General features: G+C 35.7%; 2 protein-coding genes across 8 annotated transcripts in view; one reads left to right on the top strand and one right to left on the bottom strand.

The window, feature by feature from the left end:
- Positions 1–13,686, bottom strand: part of LOC145291395 (deleted in lung and esophageal cancer protein 1-like) — a 134,295-nt gene extending 120,609 nt beyond the window's left edge. For 2 of the 3 annotated variants that reach the window (XM_080137191.1, XM_080137193.1), the window contains exons 1-2: positions 13,518–13,686; positions 8,336–8,574 (exon numbers count right to left, since the gene is read on the bottom strand). In XM_080137191.1, coding sequence (XP_079993317.1) covers positions 8,336–8,554 — 219 coding nt within the window. In that variant the 5' untranslated portion in view covers positions 8,555–8,574; positions 13,518–13,686. Of the gene's footprint in view, positions 1–8,335; positions 8,575–12,828; positions 13,163–13,517 lie in introns of those variants that run through there. The other variant, XM_080137192.1, reaches the window with a different exon arrangement.
- Positions 13,383–21,488, top strand: part of LOC145291398 (uncharacterized) — a 36,991-nt gene continuing 28,885 nt past the window's right edge. Inside the window, exons 1-2 of one of the 5 annotated variants that reach the window (XM_080137197.1) lie at positions 13,499–13,518; positions 21,131–21,194. The gene's annotated coding sequence lies outside the window, so the exon portion shown is untranslated. Of the gene's footprint in view, positions 13,519–14,186; positions 14,267–15,621; positions 15,777–21,130; positions 21,195–21,488 lie in introns of those variants that run through there. The other 4 variants (XM_080137196.1, XM_080137199.1, XM_080137200.1 and 1 more) reach the window with 4 other exon arrangements.

The raw sequence follows: 21,488 nt of genomic DNA, 5'->3' as shown, positions 1-21,488 counted from the left end.
AAGACAAAAAAGAAATAACATATTGTGTCTTGTTGTAAATACGTGTCAGTAACTTGCATGCAAAACCAAATGAAATAAATAACTTTATCTTTCACCTAAAAAATTTGTGTCAAAATTTTATTTTCTTTGCAAGTCTCTAAATACAACATTTTGTCCATATTAAAAGTAATAAGAACATTAAAAGTAATAATAACATTAAAAGTAATAAGAACATTAAAAGTAATAATAACATTAAAAGTAATAATAACATTAAAAGTAATAAGAACATTAAAAGTAATAATAACATACTATATTCTCACATTTTTTCAGCCATTGAATGCCTAGGAAAGAACTTGAATGCTTACTAGATAGACACTCTCCTCGAGTGTCTAAGGTGTAGCAATCACAAATAAAGGCCTATTTTTTCTTATGAATCAATACTCCCCCACTGAGTGATTCGGCCACACACTGACCAATTGGCTGGCAGGGCGCATTGATTCATTTGTCCCCTAGGAACTTCTTTAGCCGCTTTTAGGAACAGCGGTCAGCTAGCAGAGAGGACTTAATCTGCAGCGAATCCAGACACCTCTCTTCCTTCTCTTTTGTTCCTGTCCACTTGGCATTGCAGCATCGCCGGTTTTCACAGAAGACAACTGCTGCCAACCTGGGACTAAACAGAGAACGGCTTCTTGACCGACACAGCCAAAGAACTTTTCATTTCTTTTTTTCTTCTACACTGGCTTTTATAAGTAACTAGCCTGGGTTTCCGGCATTGCTCGGGTGATTGGAGGTGTGTGTTGAGCAAAAAAAAAAAGTGGTAGTAGGCAGGCTCGAACCTGTACCGCGAAAGAGGGAAAAGAACGTAAAAAAAAAAGTGACATCTTTGCAGTTGCATCCATCGCCAAACTGGGAGTGGGGAAGATTTAAATTAAAGCTAGTCAATTGAAAAGAGGTGATGACTTTCAAAAATATCGGCGAAAAAAGCGAACCCTCTCTCTAGAAAAGTGCCCAGTTGAGCGTGAAAGAATAAATTTTTTTAGCCAATTTTTTGATATTTGTCGTCTGAAGGGTTGCGCTTCAAAACGATATCAATCTCATGAAAATCTGTTGCCTCTGTCGAAGGTTTTAGGTAGACATACATACATACATACATTTAAACATACAGGTGAGATTTATATTATAGATGATGCACCTACTCAAAGTGATGGTACCTCAAGTAATCTCATGAAGCTGGATACTGCACCAGACTAGATGAATTATTGTTGTCATGGAATCCAGTAAAACCAAGAAACCAAAAATAAATATATTCTATACTTATATTTAAATAGTCAATTGGGAGCAGGAAAATTATGTTCTCACATTCTTTACTAAATCAGTGTTTGAGATGCAGGAGGAGAACTTTAATGGAATATTCGCATAGTTATGTATTTTATATAGAGATCAAGCGTTAGTCCCAGGAAAGGGGCCTCTTGATTACTGAGAACTTCAACTAAAGTAAAATGAAGGAAGAGGTAAACGTCTTAAATAATTCACAATTGTAATTATAATATCACCCACACTGATGATTCTTGCAATAATTCTTTTTTGTTTTCATTGTCATTCTGTTTTCATTTCAATTTTTACTTTCACTTATAGTCAGCTAACGTACTTCCTAATTTCCAACACTACTGTGAACAGTGAGAAGGCAAATCAATTCCTTCATTTTTATTGTTCTTCAGTATTTCTATTGTGAAGGGATTTATTGAAATAAAATATAAGAAAAGGACATTATTGAAAAGTATACAATAAAAATTAACAAAATTATAAGGATGAAAATAACACAATTAGTCTGTATTTGAACTTTTGATACAAAATTTAAAAAAATAAAAGATGTTATTATTCTTGAAATTTTATAAGAAATATGTGTTTATGAAATTATAAAAATAAAAGTTTTTGTTTTTTTTTTAATTTTAAAAATAAAAGTTTTTTTTATTTAAATTTCAATGATTATTAAATAAAAAATAGGAAAAACGTAATAAAAAAAAGAGTACTTGCACAGGGGAGATATAAGCATAAGAGAAAAAAGTGAAGCAACTGATTTGCCTCATCACCACTTCTGATAGTGCTACACCGGAAATTAGGAAGTATGTTAGCTGACTATAACTTTACTTTAACTTAAATATTTGCTAAATATTGTTTTATTTGAAACACAATTGGCATAATACATTGCAGTTTTAATATTATCGATTTAATGCCTCTGAAATACATTGACGATTCAAAAATTGTAATTTGTCTACTGCAGTACCAACAAGTAAACAAACATTTTTCCTTCAGATTAACAGGAGTTAACATCTTTTTTATTTTTTAAATATTTTCCTTTGTCTGGAACAAAACACTGCCCTCAAAACTCAGCAGCAATCATAGACGATGGCATAAACAGTAAAAAGCACATTTTTTGTCCTCCTTTTCCCATCTTATTTTTACTCATTTTTTTCTTCTTACTCTATAATCAATAGCTTTTATCACATTCAGCAGTTATGGCTGCTGCTGATTTCAAACAGTTTTATTATTATTATTACTCACCAGGAGCTTTCACTCAGGCCATCATAAAAGAATTCTCTTTGAAAACAGTCTGTGGTGTTCCCCAGAGTCTGAGTGACAACAAGTCTCCACAGATTTCCAGTACTCTCCACCTCTTTCGACAACCTTTGCAAATTAATTTGCATTATCATAACAGTTATCTTCCATTAATTTCTTATTGGTAGCAATCAGTAGTATTCACTGGGATATGGATAGCAATAAACCTCCACAAGGGTCCAGTCCTCCTTGCACTAATCCAGTGGTCTGGTTAGTGCTTTCTCTTCTTAGGCTTTCCATACTCCTTGACCATTTTATTTGGTGCAGCACCAATTTATGGTGACAAAAAAAAGAGGTGGGGTGGGGGGGGCTAACTTAAAATTATGTAATTATCCAGTTTTCAAGTGATGTTTCTTTGTGTTTTACCTCTTTAGTAGTTTCTGTATGCCAGGCTAGCGCCTGCGGGTCTTATATATTAGTCTCCACGCTTAAGGGTTTTCCTTAATATTTCAGCCATTTTCATTATTGTTATCTATTATATCTTCTCAGCTATTCCTCTGATTTCAATCTTGCCAATTCTCTTTTCAAAGTTTTTTTGGTATTATTCCTAGTGTTCCTACTATTATTGGTGTTATTGTAACTTTCTTCATCTTTCATATTCCTTTGTGCTCCCTGGTCAGTTCTGTGTATTTTCTTTGTTTCTCTGTTTCCTTGATCATCACTCTGTGGTCTGCTGGAATAGCAAAATCTACAATCTGGCAGAACTTTTCCTTCTTGTTAACTATTATGACATCCGGTCTTCTTGCTTCGATGGATTTATTTGTTTGAATATCCATGTACCAAAGGATTTTGTGATTTTCATTTTCAAGTACTGCTTCCGGTTTGTTCTTGTACCACTTATTTGGGTGTTCAAAATGCAGTTGTCTGCATAATTCCCAGTATACTGCTTTCCTTACTTCATCGTGTCTATTCTTATATTTTTTTTTAATTTTTAATTAGTTTGCTACATTTGCTTATTATGTGGTTTATTGTTTCATCTTTGTCCACAGAGTATACATTTACTGTTTTACTTGTGTCTTTGTCTACTCTTGCTTTGATGTGGTTTGTTCTGATAGTGCTATCTTGTGCAGTTGTTATGAGGGATTCAGTTTCTCTGTTTAGTTTTCCTTTTTGTAGCCATGTCCAAGTGTTTTTGTTAGTCTCATCTTTTGTCATCCTCATGAAGTGTCTGTGTAGCTGTTTCTCTTTCCATTTTTCTTTTCTCGTCTTTTTCCTTGTTTCTTCTTTTTCTGTCTTGTTCTTTCTTTATGTGTTTCTTGTTGCAGTAATTATTCTTTCAGTGTTTTGCATTATGTATTTTTCTAATTCTTTTCTCGTGTCATTTATACAGCCTTCTTTACAAACCAGTCCTCTTCCTCCATCTTTCTTTTTCATCTAGAGTCGGTCAGTATAATCCGTTGAGTGTAGTGTCTTGTGCATAGTCATGAGTTTCCTGGTCATCTGGTCAAGTTGCCTCAGTTCTTCTTTGGCCCATTCAATAAATTTTCTGGAGTATCTTACTACGGAAACTGCCCATGTGTTTATACCTTTTATTAGGTTTCTACTATACAGCTGGGTTTCAAGAAGTTTTCTTCTTCTTCTTAGGTATTCCTTTCCAATTTTCTCTTTCATTTCTGTTGTTTTAATCATGTCTGCTTCAAGGACCTCCAGATATTTGTAGCTGTCATGTTCACCTAGTTCTCTCATCTCAATTTGGTTGGGTAGTTCCATGCCCTCCACTGCCTCCAGCTTTCCCCTTCTCATGATCAGCAGTGCACACTTTTCCACACTGAATTCCATTCAGATGTCTTGCCTGAAGATTCTGGTTGTGTTTATTAGCATTTCTAGTTTCTTCTTGGTTTTTGCAAGCAGTTTCAAATTGTCCATGTACATTAGGTGGTTCATTCTTTCATTATTATTATTATTATTATTAGTAGTAGTAGTAGTAGTAGTAGTAGTAGTAGCAGTAGTCTATAGATTACAATTAAAACACAGCAAGATTCTTATCACTTAATAACATATGTTTGTTGGGCAGCACTCAACTTAGGCAGGTTAAATCAACTTCCTCCAAAGGATAAGTTTCATAGGAGTATGAAATTTACAAGCAGTCAACCATCGCATGTTGAGGAGTACACAAAAAACAAATAAAATTTAATTGATAACCACCAATAGTTATGACTAAAGATACATTACCTGAAAGTACTTCATTCAAGCTCCTTGGCTTAATGTTCACAGGAAACATGAGTTGGAATAGATACATCAAGATCATTGCCAAGGCTGCTGTGAAGAAGACGGGCTCTCCCTACCGTGCTAGAAAGTTACTTATGCCTGAAAGTATCCTGTACCTCTACAAAGCCACCATTCGCCCATGTATGGAGTACTGCTATCACATTTGGGCTGGTGCATCTGCTACTAGTTTCTCGCTCCTGGACAGGGTCCAACAGAGAGTCGCCAATCTAATAGGTCCCAAACTAAGTTTCAGTCCCTCTCCCATCGACGAAATGTTGTATCTCTCTGCCTGTTTTACAAGTATTTTAATGGTGAATGCTCTGATGAACTACAAGTCCTTGTGCTCCCTCGACGAAAATACCCCTAACAAACCCAAAAAGCAGCGAAGTCCCAGCCCTGCACAGTAGAGATCCCTAGATGTAGGAAGGCCTTCTACTCTAATAGCTTCTTCCTCAGAATCTGCTAGACTTTGGAATTCTCTTCCGGTTTCCTGCTTCCCCAACTGTACTGACATGCAGAAGTTCAAGTGTAATATGAACAGACATCTTGCCGCTAAACACCCTACATAGTACCCCTGCAACTTAGGTCCCTGATAGTAGCCTCTACTTCAAAGTGGCAATGTGCCTTGTTTAGGGTGAAAATGTAATAATAAATAAAACAAAAGTGCCGTTAGATTGTAAAGAAGAAATAAAAGTCAAATCAATTTGACATATTAAATAGATGTAATATTGACCCGTTGGGTCATAACCACTAGTTGTTCCACTTTAATTTCATTCGAAAATCTATAAAATGTGGGATTGTTGCTGCATCTACCACTAATCTCTTTCTTTAGACAGGGCCCAAATAAGAATCTTCAATCTAATAGACCCTACATTGTTCACCAAGCTCCAACCTCCGTCACATCGCCATAATAGAAACAGTTTATTTTAATAAACATATAACTTATAGAACAAAATCAAAAATAAATAGTCCCAAATTTAATAACTAATACTTGGTTGACATTTCCTTTGTTGCTTTTAATGCGGATCCTTCTAGGCATGGCATTGATCAGTTAACGAATATCATTTTGAGGAATCTCTTGCCATGTTTGATGCAATAATGCTAAAAGTTCAGCCTTAGAAGATGGATTTTTTTTCTTTTTGTGAAAGTTTCAGTCTATTATGCCCCAAAGGTTTTCAATTGGGTTTACGAGGGGCATGCAATAAGTAATGCCTTTGACCCACGTCCAGTTGTCTGATCTAGATTAAATTTTGCACGTGCAATAGTTTATATCTCTATGGGTTATGTGGCAAATTACAGCTCTGAACTAATCGTGGTTTCTGTTTTACAGGTGTGTGAACTGAGTCAGGTGTGAAATGGGGCCTGTTGAATGTCGAGTAGTGATCCGGTTTTTGTATTTGAAAGGATGCACACCACAGGAGACTTTTGATGAAATGAAAGAAACTTATGCTGATAATGCCCCATCATATGACTTTATAAAACGCTGGCATCGTGAATTCAAACATGGCCGGAAGTCTGTGGAAACAGCTCTCAGACCTGGTCGCCCCTCCTTCTGCCATTGATGAGGCATCTGTCGTCAAGTTGAGGCTGCCATTTTGGAAGATCGGTGTATTACTATTTGCCAAATAGCTCAAGTTGTCAAGATTAATACAGGGTCTGTGGAAACTATCATTCATGAACATTTGCATAAGGTGTCTGCCAGATGGATTCCCAGGTTGCTCACACCATTCCAGAAGCGAGAACGTGTCGAGTACTCGAGGATGAATTTGGAGATGTGCCAAGAAGATGAGTCAAAGTTTTTCAAAAGACTGATTACACAGGATGAAACCTGGGTCCATCACTATGATCCAGAGACCAAAGCCCAGTCAATGCAGTGGAAGCACTTGGACTCACCACCTCCAAAGAAGGCAAGGTTGCAACCCTCTGCTGGCAAGGTCATGCTCACAGTCTTTTGGGACCAGGACAGAGTAGTGATGACAGATTTCCTGGCAAAGGGTACCACAATTACAGGAGCCTATTATGCTTCACTTTTGAAGAAATTAAGGGAAGCTATCAAAATCAAGAGGCGGGGCAAGATCAGCAAAGGTACCCTACTCCTGTAGGACAACGCTCCGGTCCACAACTTGCATGTTGCAAGATCAGAAGCACAGGCGTGTGGTTATGAAAATGATCCCCATCTTCCCTACTCTCCTGACCTTGCACCCTCTGACTTTCCCCTCTTCCCAGCCATGAAGTGGTTTTTGAAAGGAAAGCGTTTCCCAGATGATGCAGCCTTGATTTCTGAAGTCACGTCGTGGTTGGAGGACCAACTTGGGGTGTTCTACAAAAACGGTCTCCAGAGCTGCATCAAACGATGAGAGAAATGCATAACTCTGGGTGATTCCGATGTAGAGAAAGACTAATAACTGTGCCAAGTTTTATTGCTCTACTGCTATGGGAAGTGGGTCAGGGACATTACTTATTGCATGCCCCTTGTATATCCAGGGACTGAGTTGGCCATGAAAATTTATCAATTCCATTTTAGCAACCAATGTTATGGCACTCTAGAGTGACAAGGAGCATAAATAGAGAGTTAACTTGGTTTATTTTACCACCTGAGAATATTGGTAGGAGACTTACATGTAATATTGAAACATAGTTAGCAGAATTGATGTTTCCCTCGCATTCCAACAGGTCTGAGCGACCATCATTTCAAATTGCACCCCCATGCCATCACTGAGAAACCGCATGTTTCAGTGTTGGCTGCAGTCTTTTTAAGTCAAGCTTTTGCTGAGAGATCCTCCATACCTATACCTTTTCAGTCGGGAAATAATGCAAATCGTGACTCATCAGAGAAAATGACATTGGTCCAAAATGGCCATAGGTCACTCCACCATCTCATGAGTCCAATCTTTTCTGCACTTGATATTGGTAGGACCAAGAAGAGGTTTCCTTCTTGCAGCTCTACAATAATAGCCCAGCTTATGAAGATACCTGACAGCTGTTCTAGAACTGACACCAGCTTGTGTTGCAATGTCAGAGGCTTTCCACCAACATTTCTTTTCACAAGATGCAAGGTTCTTTCAGAGGGTTTGGGGGCGACCTAAATGAGGTTTTGTGCACTCTTTGTCCTCTCTTATGAATTATACAGTCACTCTATTAACAGTAGAACGGAGTAAAGATTTCCTGCTATTTTGCGTTGACTCATGATTTGTCCTCACAGAAATTCTGATAGATCTGATGCTCCTTTAGTTCCTGGCATACTTCAATGTTGTTAGATGCAATTTTAATGAGATACTCTAAGTTATTTCAGCACTATTCTGTTAGGAAAAGTAGTTATCTTAGTGTCTATTATTTTCTGTTATGTCTATGTATATTAGGTACAATATAATATTCAATAGAGAATGGATTCTGTAATACAAAACCTGCATGAATTAAAATATATTAAGTGTATTTTACGACCGGCAAGTATTCAATAAAAAAAAAATCCTGATGTTTAATAGTCAAAACAAAACAAAATGCATTTTTTAAAAACTTGTATTTAAAAACTAACCTTTTGCATTTCAGCTACGTATCGCTCGTGGTAAGGATCATCACTTCCTTTTGAATTCACCTGGTTCTTAATGATTTCTGTATTGGCGAAGCTTTTGGAAAAACGTTCCTTGAACAATTTCGTCAAGACATGACTCACATCTTGTGATTGAATGGAGGATGATATTTGTTTCAGTTTTTGTTCATGGTCAAAATCCTCCCAACGATCTAACTCGGCCATTTTGCCAGTTTGGATACTCTCTAAAAAAACAAGGGATTAGCGAATAAAAGAAACACTAAAAAATCATGTGAGTAGAAAATTAATAAACAAAACAAAAACAATAGAGAAGGACGTCGACAAGAACTACTAAAACCTAATGTCGTCATCTCCCTTGAATGGGATATACATGTGACTGGGGACCGCATGTGAACTTAATATTCCCATGAAACTTCCTCATATGGAGAAAGCTGGTTCAACCAGGTTATAATGAATGCTGCTGGCATATATACATACATTATTTTATCTTCATCATCCATTAATTGATGATGAAACATTCACAAAGTTTGTGCATGATGATGCTTTTTTTTTTTACAAAGGAGTCACCACTTATCAAGGCCCGGGAGCCACTCGGGGATAAGGGTTATTGAGAGTACAGTAGTCAATGGGATAATTTCTTAGTAATTATTAGTAGTAGAAATTTGGTAAATTGGATTATTTAATGGAACGGTTCATCAAGAATTTGTTTATGTTGGACTTGAAGACAACCAAATTGTAGTCAGCTGGAAAACAGACTAACGGAAGAGAGTTCCACAGGCATGCAGTTCTGAGAAAGAAGCTTTGTTTATGGAATCTACATTTCGGTTTAGGCACAGATAAAGATTTGGGAAAATTATTGACAGTGGTTTCAGCTAGATAGGTGTTTTTCGTGAAAGATTGGCGAGGGGGACCATAGATTGGAGCTCAGACGAGCACATGCCATGGAAATAACCATAAAGCAGAGACAGGCTCGCTACATCTCTTCTCTGGGAAAGAGGTTGCAGGGAAGAGAAAAGAGCATTCCTCACTAAGCTACAAAGTTTATTTTGAACTCTGTCAAGGGAGGATAAGCTGCTTTTAGCAGCTCCTGGCCAGATGTGGCAACAGTATTCGATCCTTGGATGTATTTGGCTTTTATATAAGTAGAGAATTGCATCAGGAGTGAGATATCTACTAAAGTGGTAGAAGGATCCCACCATTTTTCCAGCAACCTTGGCAACAGATTTGATGTACGTGTTCCATTTCAGATCAGGAGTAAAGGTCAAGCCCAGAAGCTTGTTGAAACATGGAGCCTCTACAAAATGAGAGCCGTTCATTTTAATTGATGATAGATGGGGATCAGAGCATTGACGGTGTAAAGATAGAAGCTTGGTTTTAGATGCATTAAAAGTAACCAGTCACCCATTTCCCCATTGTACTATGTGCTTAAGATCAGAGGAGAGAGTATCAGAGAGAACTTGGTCATTTATTGTCTTTGATGTGTTGCCATAGTTCGTAGTGTTGTCAGCATAAATGTCTACGAATGCTCTAAGTATGTTTTGGGGGATCATTGATGTAGATCAAGAAGAGAGTTGGGCCAAAGATGGACCCCTGAGGACCTCCAGCATTAATACTGAGAGCTTCTGATTTCTGCCCATCAACCGCTACTCTTATGAACCTATCAGACAGAAATGATTTATTAATTGAGAAGAGATTTCCAGCTATACCGTAGCTTGAAATCTTGTGAAGTAGGCCTTTATGCCATACCCTATCAAAGGCCTTTGATATGTCAAGAGCAATTGCCCTAGAAAGAAAGCCTTTGTTGAGAGATTCGCTAATCCTATGAGATATAACCATTAGTACATCTGTTGTAGATCTAGCAGAACAGAAACCATATTGCATATCACTAAGAGGTTATGTCTGTTGAGGTAGTTGACTACTTTATTTAACACGGATTCAAGCAACTTACTCATAACGCATAGGAGACTTATTGGTCTGTACTGAGAAGGAGATGACCGATCACCTGAATTCTTAAATACAGGGCATACTAATGAGGTTTTCCAGGGTGTTGGGAAGCACTTCTTAAGACAACGCTTAAACAGCTTTGTAAGTATGGGGGATAGTTCTGATTGAAACTTTTTCAACACTATAATTGGAATGTCGTCAGGGCCAGTTGCTTTGCTCACTTATTGCAGCTAACAGCTCCAATCATGAAAGGCCATCTGTAATACTGCAATCAAAGGGACATAACCTCCAAAAGAGTTACCTGCCCTTAAAACTAAACTTAAGAATAGCCCAGAAAATGTAGTAGAGAGGAGGAACATTCTTTTATTGTTTAAATTACATGCAGCATTGTTTTAATTGCCTTTAATGTTATAAAAGATGTTGGAAGTGCTCCCTGTTGGCATCTATGTATTTCTGGGCACGTTTAACAACATTTGCAAATACTGCCTATAGATCTTCTTTGGTGATTCTCCTGATAGCGTTGGTAATGTCCTCCTTTAGTTGGTCTAGATTGTGAGGATTATTTTCATAAACTTTTTGTTTTTAAGTCCTCCAAAGATAAAAATACTATGATGACAGGTCCAGAGAACATGGTTGCTATAATCCTTTGCTCATTGTTCGCTCTTCCGTAAACATGTCATGAACTCATGTCAGTGATCTGTGAGACGTGTGGCATGTAGCGCCATCTTGTTGGAAAAAAGATGTGTATTTTGTCTTGTGGTGTCAGTCATTAACAGAAAGATTCTCAATTCCACGTTCCGATTCTGGTGTCACAGTTCTTGCAGTGGAGAAAACTAAATACCTACAAAGAGTTTTACTAATATATTAAATGGCCCGTGACCTGACATGTTAGTATTTCAATGTGCTGATTGGGAATTCCTCACAGGTGTCATCAGAGGTACACTTTGAGTAAAACTTTCTCTCTCTCTGCTGAACAGTGTGCAGAGGAGATAATTGAATGGGTGAAAGTAGAGATAGAATCATTTGTCCCAAAGTAGAAATTTCATAGAAAGCCTCACTCTCCTCAATTGTGCACTCCAACCTGTGCAGCTGCTATATTGCAATGAGCACCAAGCATTTTGCAGCTTCATCTGCCATAAGTCATCTGACAATTGACAAAAAATTGTAGCATCAAGAAATCAGTATGAGCATATACTAACCACAACTACATCAAAGTGGCACTGTGCCTTGTTTGGGTTGAAAATGGAATAAAAAATTTTTTTAAACCCATGATATCTACTAAATTATCATGTTAAAATTAGTAAAATATCCAAAAATTATGAAAGACGGTAAAGTAAAAAATTAATTATTAATGAAAATAATTTTCAAGAGTAAATTGCACATTATACTTGTTACTTAAATAAACAAAATAACACCAGGGAAAATAACTGCAGTATGTCTTGTTACAATTAATGGTGGCTGATTCGTGGAATCATGAACAGACGTTTTATGTAATAATGCAGTAACTACCTGTGACATAACAATTAAGTAGGTAACATTGTTCTTAATTGTAATTACTTATAAAAAATAAGTAGATACCATTGTTTTTTTTCGTTTTTTTTTTTAATGAAAATTCCTTTTTTCGACTTTCGCTCTAAATAACAGTTTATGGATCATGCCAACTACTCCCCATGTTAAGAAAGTATTTCTAAAAAATAACATTATTATTTCAGCATGATGCATAAACTGCACAAGTACCCAAAACAGTTCACTTCGGAAACTAATTTTGTCCAGTTACTGTACACCTTAAAAGAAAATGTGATATGTGTGTGTGTGTGTGTGTGTGTGTGTGCGTACGCGCGTGGAATTCTCTTTCGTTTGCCTGCTTTCCAGCTGATTACAATCTGATTGCCTTCAAGTTCAAAGTAAACAAGTTCTTGACGAACCGTTCCCCTAAATAATCCAATTTACAAAATTCCCACTACTTATGTTTACTTCGCTATAATCACAATGACTAATGTATACCTATTAAACCTTATCTTTGAGTGGCCTCCGGACCTTGACAAGTGATAATTCCTCTGTAATATATATATATATATATATATATATATATATATATTACATACATAGACATGGACATATATATATATATATATTACATACATAGACATAGACATAGACCGAGGATAATATCAGAGCAGGTACTTAAATATATGTGCTTTTAACTTGAAAGTCACTCTGATATTATCCTCGGTCTGTGTATGAGAATTCCTTCGGGACTGAGACAATTTTCCTTCAGGACCGAGACAATGTGTATTCTCATTTAATTAGTAACTAATATTAATTTTATTATTATTATTATTATTATTATTATTATTATTCATTTATTTATCTATGTTCGTCCCATCATTATTGGGGGAGAGACGGAATTTGCTCACCATTAAAAAAGCTGACAATCTCTAACTCTACCCTCTTCAGTAGTTTTATTATTATTATTATTATTATTATTATTATTATTATTATTATTATTATTATTATTATTATTCATAACTTACATTATTTTTACCGTTTAACAATTTCATTTCTATTCCATTATACATATTGAAATCAATTGCGTCTAATTTTTGCCGTTTGAATTAAATACTTTTACGTTGCAACATTAAAAAAAAATATTAAAAAACACAATCTTCTTTCACAAACGGCTAAAATAATTCACGTGAACTTTTTTCGAACATGATTGCTAGGAATGAATGCTGTTCACGCTACAAATCTCCAGTTCTTTCAACGGTTTTCTTTTTCATTTCGATACTTCTTTGGGTACTCTTGCATAATTTGACCTGGATCCTCGTGATTTCCCGTCAAGCCCGGATCGGGCGAGACCGGCAATCATCGGTGACAACCGAGCAGACGACGGCTAAGGAAAAAAAGCAAAACAAAACGGGGGGGGGGGGGGGCTTAAAATTTTCAAATAATAACAAGAAACCTACCTTTAAAAAAACAAATATATTTATTTAAGGTACTCCTGCAGTATTTTACCCACCGATTTCACGATCTTAGCCGAGCGTTGACGAACGCTTTCGGCGTTCACGCCGACGAAAGCCGAGAATTCGGAGCTACGGTGCAAGAAGAACGCTAAAAGTATGTGAATAGCAACAACATTACAAGGAAAAGATATCACACACACACAACAAAATGGATAAAATTAATACAAAAAATTTGGATAAAATAAATCACAAACACTTACCGTAAGTTTTTTTAAAGTAAAATAAATTTATTTTGTTGAATATTTTTTTTTTTTTGGTTCATTTTGTTTTCCGATAGCTTTTTTTTGGGGGGGGGGTAAGCAACAGTAATAAACACTTCAATGCATTTTTGTTTGTTTGTTTTTAACAAAACGTTATTAAACAGTAACAACAATGTTTTTTTTTTTTTTTTTTTTTCAGTAATGTTTGTAAGGGGGGGGGACAACAATTACTGTTTATCTTTAGTTCCGACTGGAAGATTTTCTACTGACTGTAGAGAGGCAAAGTAGGGAGCAAAGGGTTTTCAGAGGATGTGGAAAGAAGCTCCTTCCCAAACCGGGTAGCCTTCCGCGATTTGATTTATTATGGAGACAAAAGGGTTGTGTCCAAATTTTTGTCTCCACATAAATTCGCATAAATATGTTTCCAACAGCTCCCGGTTTTTTTTTTTTTTTTTTTTTTTATCGCTAAATTAAATAGCTGAAATGAAAGGCTGTGTATTTTTACTTTGAACAATAAAATAACTGAAATGAAACGCTATGTGTGTAATTTCAATGAAAATTATTCGTCTGCTGCGCGTTCGTTTGAAGCGCCCTGATTGGCTGATAGAGTATCGTACCGCTCGCCATGTTCCGGCGTTTTCCGACGGATGTCGATCAACGCTCGGCTAAGATCGTGAAATCGGTGGGTAAAATACTGCAGGAGTACCAAAAAGGTTGATTACCGGTATAAGCCTTAACAGTGTTAAGGTGTAAGTACAATATTTTGTTTCATTTTTTTTTTTTTGCATAATATTTATCCATAAGTTTTTTTTTGTTTTTTTTTATTTATCCCCCCCCCCAAAAAAAAGGTTGTTCATCCGTATAATTGTAAGTACAATTTTTTGTTTAATTATTAGTATTAATTTTTTTTTTTTTTTTATCAAAAATATTGATTTTTTTTTTAGTCGGAAACGACTGTTGTTGTACCCGGCAGAATATATTTTTTTATTATTGGAAGGAGGGTTTCGGTGTTTCGATGGTGGTTTCGATTTGGCACGGTGACCAAAAACCCTCCTAGGATTCTCCCAACATTATGTTTTCTTCGGTTGAATAAGGATTCGTCAGTTTCTACAGTGTGCCCGCCCCTGGGCCTCCTATCTGCCGGGGATTCATCAGGAAATACTCCTGACAAATTTCCCTCAGAAAGTTCTTCCAAATCGTGTACGTGTGTTTGGATATACCACCGCATTCTCTCTTAATGTTTTTTAGTGTCGCCATTTCGAAGGCCCATAAATAGATTATTTTCACTATTGTTGCAATATCCAAATTGGAACGTGCAAAAAACGATCCTGTGCGCAATGACACCCACTGTCTGCACTGACCACAGGAGAAGAGCCATCCTTTACGCAATTTCTTCTTTTTAGTAAACATTTGTTACATCTCATTCTTTGAGAAAGCAATTTCTTTTCCCAACAAAAGGAAATTATCTGCATCGGCGTTTCCATGTGTTTTTCAAGCATGCACAGATTTATTCCCATGGCTGTCATTTTTTTTCAGTAGTTACTTTCGTCCAATTCAATTGCCGTCTGCTTACGGTTACCAAACTAAAGTCGGATTAGCGTTTCAACATTTGAACAACGCTCGACGCCGATGATTGCCGGTCTCGCCCGATTCGGGCTTGACGGGAAATCACGAGGATCCGGGTCAAATTATGCAACAGTACCGTTTTTTGTGACCAAGAGTCGGTCCGATGGTCCGCTTGAAATATAAAAAATAACAATAAAAATATTAAATACAAGAAGTAACATCGTTTTTCATGCTTCAAAAAACCCTCATAAACTTTAAATACTATATATATATATATATATATATATATATATATATATATATATATATATATATATATATATATATATATAACTTCATTTATGCAAATAATCTATGGATCAAATAATCATTTTGCACAGTGCAAATGCCAGTTTAAATATTTTTATTACATTTTTTTTTTAATTCAAAGTTAAAATGCAAATTTTCTGTTGATATTCAATGAAACAAAAATACTTGCCTTTCTTTTATATATGATAATAAATAAATCAACGTTAGAGAAAGTTTTCTCACTAAAGCGCCATAATAATTTATAGCATTTAGTTGCTAAGCAACAAAGTTTATAATTGCTCTTCACAAGCTGGAGATTCCCACTTCCGGTTAAAAAAACAACAACAAAAAGAAAAACATCCGCCAGAATTTTTTCACCTCGTTGTTTTCGGCCATTCCAAAAAGGTGAGTCAAGAAAAAAAATAAATAAATAAAAATAATAGGTAAAATTATGATAATAATGAAGCGGAAGCGGTAACTCTACAATAATACTTTAGAATTAAAATGCTGAACATTTTGTAGTATAGTGTACTTGTGTTTCAAAGTAAACACGTGCTTTAAAATAAGTTAAAATACCAACAACTTATTTAGGTAGGTAGAAGAGTAACTTATCTTGCCTTTGGTAACTTTTTTTGTTATATATTTGTTTTTCGTTTTGTTGTTTATACCACAATTTTCAAAATAATGTGTATCGAAAATAAATAAATACGTAGCCACAAAAACTTGTGTTCTTTTAGAAACTCTTTAATATGAGAAAATTGTGTCATTGTGATTTTAGTATCAAACCATAATATTTAACTTGTCTAATTTGAGACGGAATTTTGATTCGATAGTTTAAAGGCTTCAAAATTATGTTCGAATAATTATCACTTCTTCACAATTCGTAGGAGTAAAAAAAAAAACAAAAAAAAAACGTCTCTTCCAAGATTCTATAAAATGGTCGACTGGCATCTGCGCAGTTTTGGTTTTGCGTAAAATTCGTCAAAATCATGAAGTGTGAAGAGAAAGGCACTACTTTATACGAAAACAAACTGTTTTTTTTGGGGGGGGGGTGCTAGTGCTACTGATCCGCGCTATTTTTTAAATCGTATTTCCAAATTTAATTAAAGTTTTATGATATGTTTTTATTATTATTATTATTATTATTATTATTATTATTATTATTCAGTTGTAACGTTAAAGTATAGAATATGTCCAAAACACCCTCCCCTCCCTATGTTAAGAATGGCTTTTTAAATAATAACGTTATTATTTCAGCACGGACTGACTGCAGACTAGTGCACTAGTACCTTTTTTCTTTTTCTTTTTTTTTCTTTTTTCTTTTTTACGTATAATAGGTACTTATATAGATTGGCACCCCATAATATCTGATAATTTAAAAATAATCGAAAGGAGACTACGGAAAATTAAACTCGGTTTTGTGAAACGGAAAGCAAAAAATACACTTTTTTTTTTTTTTTTTTTAACATTTATTTACATCGCATTTGTTTTCTTTTAATATATTTTGATTCTTACATTTTTTAAATTTTTATTTGGTACTTGTGCAGATTGGTGCCTGCTGAATGCAGTGGTTAAAACCACTGGTCTTCTAAACCACCGCATTCAAACGAAAACATTGCGTGTTATGTCGAAATTTAAAAAAATGATCAAGTAGAAAATGTGATAGCAGTTTTAACAAAAAAAAAACAAAACAAAAAACAAAAAAACTAAAACAAAAACGTTCACAATTACGCCCTGTTTAAAAATGGCGGACCCTTAATTTAAGTCAATTTAAATGAGGGGAGATAAGTCAGTTTATGGGTTTGTATTACTGTACACATACATTCGAAAAAGTTGTCAAAAAAAAACAAATATATAACAAATAAATGTTATCAAAGGCAAGATAAGTTACTTTTCTACATAACTGGATATATTTTTCGTTTTCTTATTTAATGTAACACGTTTATTCAGCTAAAAAAATACAATGTTTACCGATGTATTGGAAAATTAAAACTGGCGCCCGCCCGACTCTCTCTGACATGGTAAGTTTGGGAAAAGGAGTTAAAAATAAAGAAAATATAGAAAATACTGTTAAAAATTCACCGAATATATGTCAGCCTATGTCACGGTAACATATATTGAGTGAGTTTCTAACAGTACTTTGTCTAGTTTTTTATTTTTAACTCCTTTTCCCAAACTTACCATGTCAAAGAGAGAGTCGGGCGCCATGTTTAATTTTCCAATGCATCGATAAACATTGTATTTTTTTAGAGCTGAATAAACATGTTACATTAAATAAAAACGCTAAAAAATTATCCAGTTAGGTAGAAAGTGATATGTCCTAAGGTGGCTTATTATACGGACAATCAAAGATAAAGTATTCCATGAAAGGAATAAATAAATATACACTGTGGTTGTAATACTGAAAGAGAAGTTTATTTACGTATTTACATAGAGACAAATACAGCGTGTTAATGTTCAGGGAGAAGTCTGTTTTTCACAAGGGTCCGGTGAAATCCGGTGACTCTGTTCCTTATGTAGAATGTTCCGGGTTGGTTACCTATCTCTACATAACACCTCCCACTAAACCAATGTCTCCTTGGAGAATTTTGCTTAATACCGTTTGTTTTTAGGTCTGCGACTCAATCGGTTAACTTTTCTTTTCACCCTTGTACTTTTTCTCCTCAGTGGGTGGAGGTGGTGGTGAAACTGGTACTCTCTGATCTGGAGTAGAAGATACTACTCTCGGAGTTTTGTGCTATGGGTAGAGGAATATTAGAAGAGTCATACAGAACCTCTAAGGGCAGTTCATTATCTTCTGCCTGTTTGTAGTCATCCGTGTGTCGAAGTCTTAGCTGATTCGTATGCCTGCGACAGTCAAATTTACTACTTCTTACCGAATATAGTATGTGCCTAATTCTTTTCATAATCATCCCCTCCTCATAAAAGCTTTTCTCAGTCCTATAGTTCCAGAAGAATATTTTGTCACCAGGTTTGTAGAACCTTGTCGAATGATTTTCTCTCGTTACTGTTGTCTTGGTTGCATTTGGTAAAATCCTGTCAAGTACGGATCTGATTTTCCGCGTTAACATTAGTTCAGCTGGTAACAAACCAGCATATATGTTTGGGTTAGGAGTGATCCTGTATACAGACAAAAAATTTTCAAGACTCTTCTCATCAGTGTCCATTCCTTGGTGTTTTCTTAAAGCTCTTTTGAACGTGTCAACAAATCTCTCTGCGAGGCCGTTTGACCTTAGATGGTATATTGCAGTTGTTAAATGTTCAATGGATAGAGCCTTGCAGAATTCTTCAAACTCTTTGCTGGTAAATTGGGTGCCGTTGTAACTGACAATAGTTTTAGGTACTCCAAAGTGACTGAAGAGATGTCTTAATGCGTCTATAGTACTAGTCAATGTCGGATGTTTGCACTTAAGCACTTCCGGCCATTTTGTAAAGCTGTCGACAACCACTAAGAAGTAATGTCCATTCGATGGACCTGCATAGTCAATATGTAACTGCATCCATGGTGCATCCGTCTTCGGCCATGGTTGTATCTGTACAGGTGGTGCCTTTGCTGCTAGTTGACACCCTTGACACTTTCTTTCCATTTTTTTTATGTCCCGGTCCATATTAGGCAAATGTGTATATTTGTGCAGCAAGGCCTTCATTCTGGACATGCCTGGATGACCGCTATGGAATTCTTTTAGCGTTCTCTTTTGCAGTGTGGTCCGTATGAAGTCTGCATACAATAAAGTCTGTGAGCAAATCGAAAATGGCAAAATTTTTGAGTCTTTCTTTAACTTGTCATTTAGCTGCACCTGGTTTTTCATTCTTACAATGAATTCATCTGTTTCTGCTGCCTTATTGATGTTGTCCAGAGTCACTGGTAACTCCTGAATCGTGTTGCACAGCAGTCCGGAGAGTTCTTTTTCCTGTCTTAATGCAGCTATCACCGAGTCCTCTAAAGGTTCTGCACATTTTTGAATCAATCTGGATAGTCCATCTGCATGTCCGATATTTTTGGATGAAATGTACTCCATTTTAAAATTATAATTCAACAGAATTATGCTCCATTGTTGAAGTCTGTTTGTAGTGTGAGTGGGTATGCCTTTTTTAGATCCAAAAATAGTCAACAAGGGCTTGTGGTTAGTCTACAACATAAAAATCCTGCCATGAATAAATCTATGGAATTTTCTAATTGCATAAATTATTGCTAAATTTTCTTTTTCAATTTGAGAATAGTTTCTCTCTGCAGGCAAAAGTGATCTGGAAGCATAAACTATTGGCTTTGTCGATCCGTCTTCCAGTCTATGGAGAAGTACTGCTCCTATATTATAATCACTTGCATCTGATGCCACAGTCAATTCCTTCTGTGGATCGAAGTGTGTCAGTGCTGAATCAGATAGCAGGCATTTCTTAATCTCTTCAAATGCACTTTGGCACTCCTTTGACCAAATCCACTTTCGTCCTTTTTTTAATAATTCGTTCAATGGTGTTCTCAACTTATGCATTCTTTGGATATAGATAGCATAATATTGTGTTAAACCCAAAAAAGATTGTAACTAGGCAACATTGCTAGATGCTGGCATCCTCTCAATGGCTTCTATTCTCCGAGGATCCGATCTTTTGCCTTGGCTGTCAATGATTTGACCCAGATATTTTATCTGTTATAAAAAAATTCACATTTTTCAGCACTCAATTTGAAACCAAATTCCTCAATTCTTTGGAAAACTGTGCCGATATGCTCCTTATGTTCCTTCACATTTCTACTCTTTACAAGAATGTTATCCAAATATTCGATTGTAAAATCTAAATCAGCAAACATTGTGTCCATTATTTGCTGAAATAACGCTGGAGCTACTTTCAAACCAAAAGGAAACCTTTTGAGTCTGAAGAGTCCTAAATGGGTATTGATACACAAATACTTCGAACATTCTTCACTGACTTTTACCTGAAGGTAAGTCTCAGATAAATCAATTTTGGAGAAAATTTTCCCTTCATTCAGCTTTGTAAAAATATCTTCAGGTGATGGGAGTGGATAACTATGATCCATAAGACAGTCATTGAGGTCTAGAAAAATCGGCACATACCCGGATCCTCTTATTTTGCTTTTTAACATATACAGTGGGGCTTGGCCACTCAGAATAGTCAACTTTTTCGACTACACCATTTTCCTGCAGTCTCTGCAGTTCAATTTCAATATCTTCTTTTGAAGAAAAAGGCACGTTTCTTTTTGGCTTAAAAACAGGTTTCACATTTTGCTTTAGTTCAAAATTCACTTCGGTCTTAGTACACATACCTAACCCCTCAGAAAAAACCCTGGGGAATTCACTTTTTAAGACTGTAAGAAAATCCTCATTTTGTTTGGAATTTTTCTTTTCAGCTACACTCACACTGAATTTGTGGGTAGCTCCCATAAATCAAATAAAACAATCCAATCAATTCCAAAAAGGCAAGAATTTATACCTGGAACAATTGACACTTTAGTTGAAAAAGTTTTTGATTCAAGGGATACACTGCAATTAAATTCTCCCATGAATTTTAATCTCTTGCCGGATACTCCTTTGGCAATTTTAAATGTTTTTTCCAGTTTCGGACACCTAATCCTCTTCCAGGTCACTTTGTTGATAATTGAAATATTGCTACTTGTATCCAAAAGTAGTTTCACTATGTGACCATTTATTTTGATATTGACAAATTTTCTTTTACCTCCTTGTCTCATTTTTTTGACAACGCATTTACTTTAGACTTAAATTTTTGTCTTTGTTTATTTTGTTTAGTTCGCCACTGGGAAGCTCGATGTCTGACTAAACCACATTTGGCACAAGATTGGTCTTTAAAAGGGTAATTTTTTCTTAAGTGCATACCCGCACAGCTCCAACATTCAAAACTTTTTCCTTTGTTCTTGGGAAATATTTTTTGTTTTACCATTAGGATGTGGGATGTAGTTTTTCCCTCTATCCCTTTTCACATTTATCAATTTCTGACATTCTTCTGTCACTTTTGCAAGTTTCTGGATCTTGCTCAATAATCGATAAAATCCTTGATCTTAAATCCTTGTCCTTCGGTGCTGTCAGTTCCTGAACAAATATATAACAGTTAAACATGTCAACTGACAAATCTTTTAATTTAAATAGT

The sequence above is a fragment of the Euprymna scolopes genome, chromosome 12, assembly GCF_053919585.1.
Source record: "Euprymna scolopes isolate OS-2025 chromosome 12, ASM5391958v1, whole genome shotgun sequence".
Taxonomy (NCBI): domain Eukaryota; kingdom Metazoa; phylum Mollusca; class Cephalopoda; order Sepiida; family Sepiolidae; genus Euprymna; species Euprymna scolopes.
This window is presented reverse-complemented; position numbering and strand designations above follow the sequence as displayed.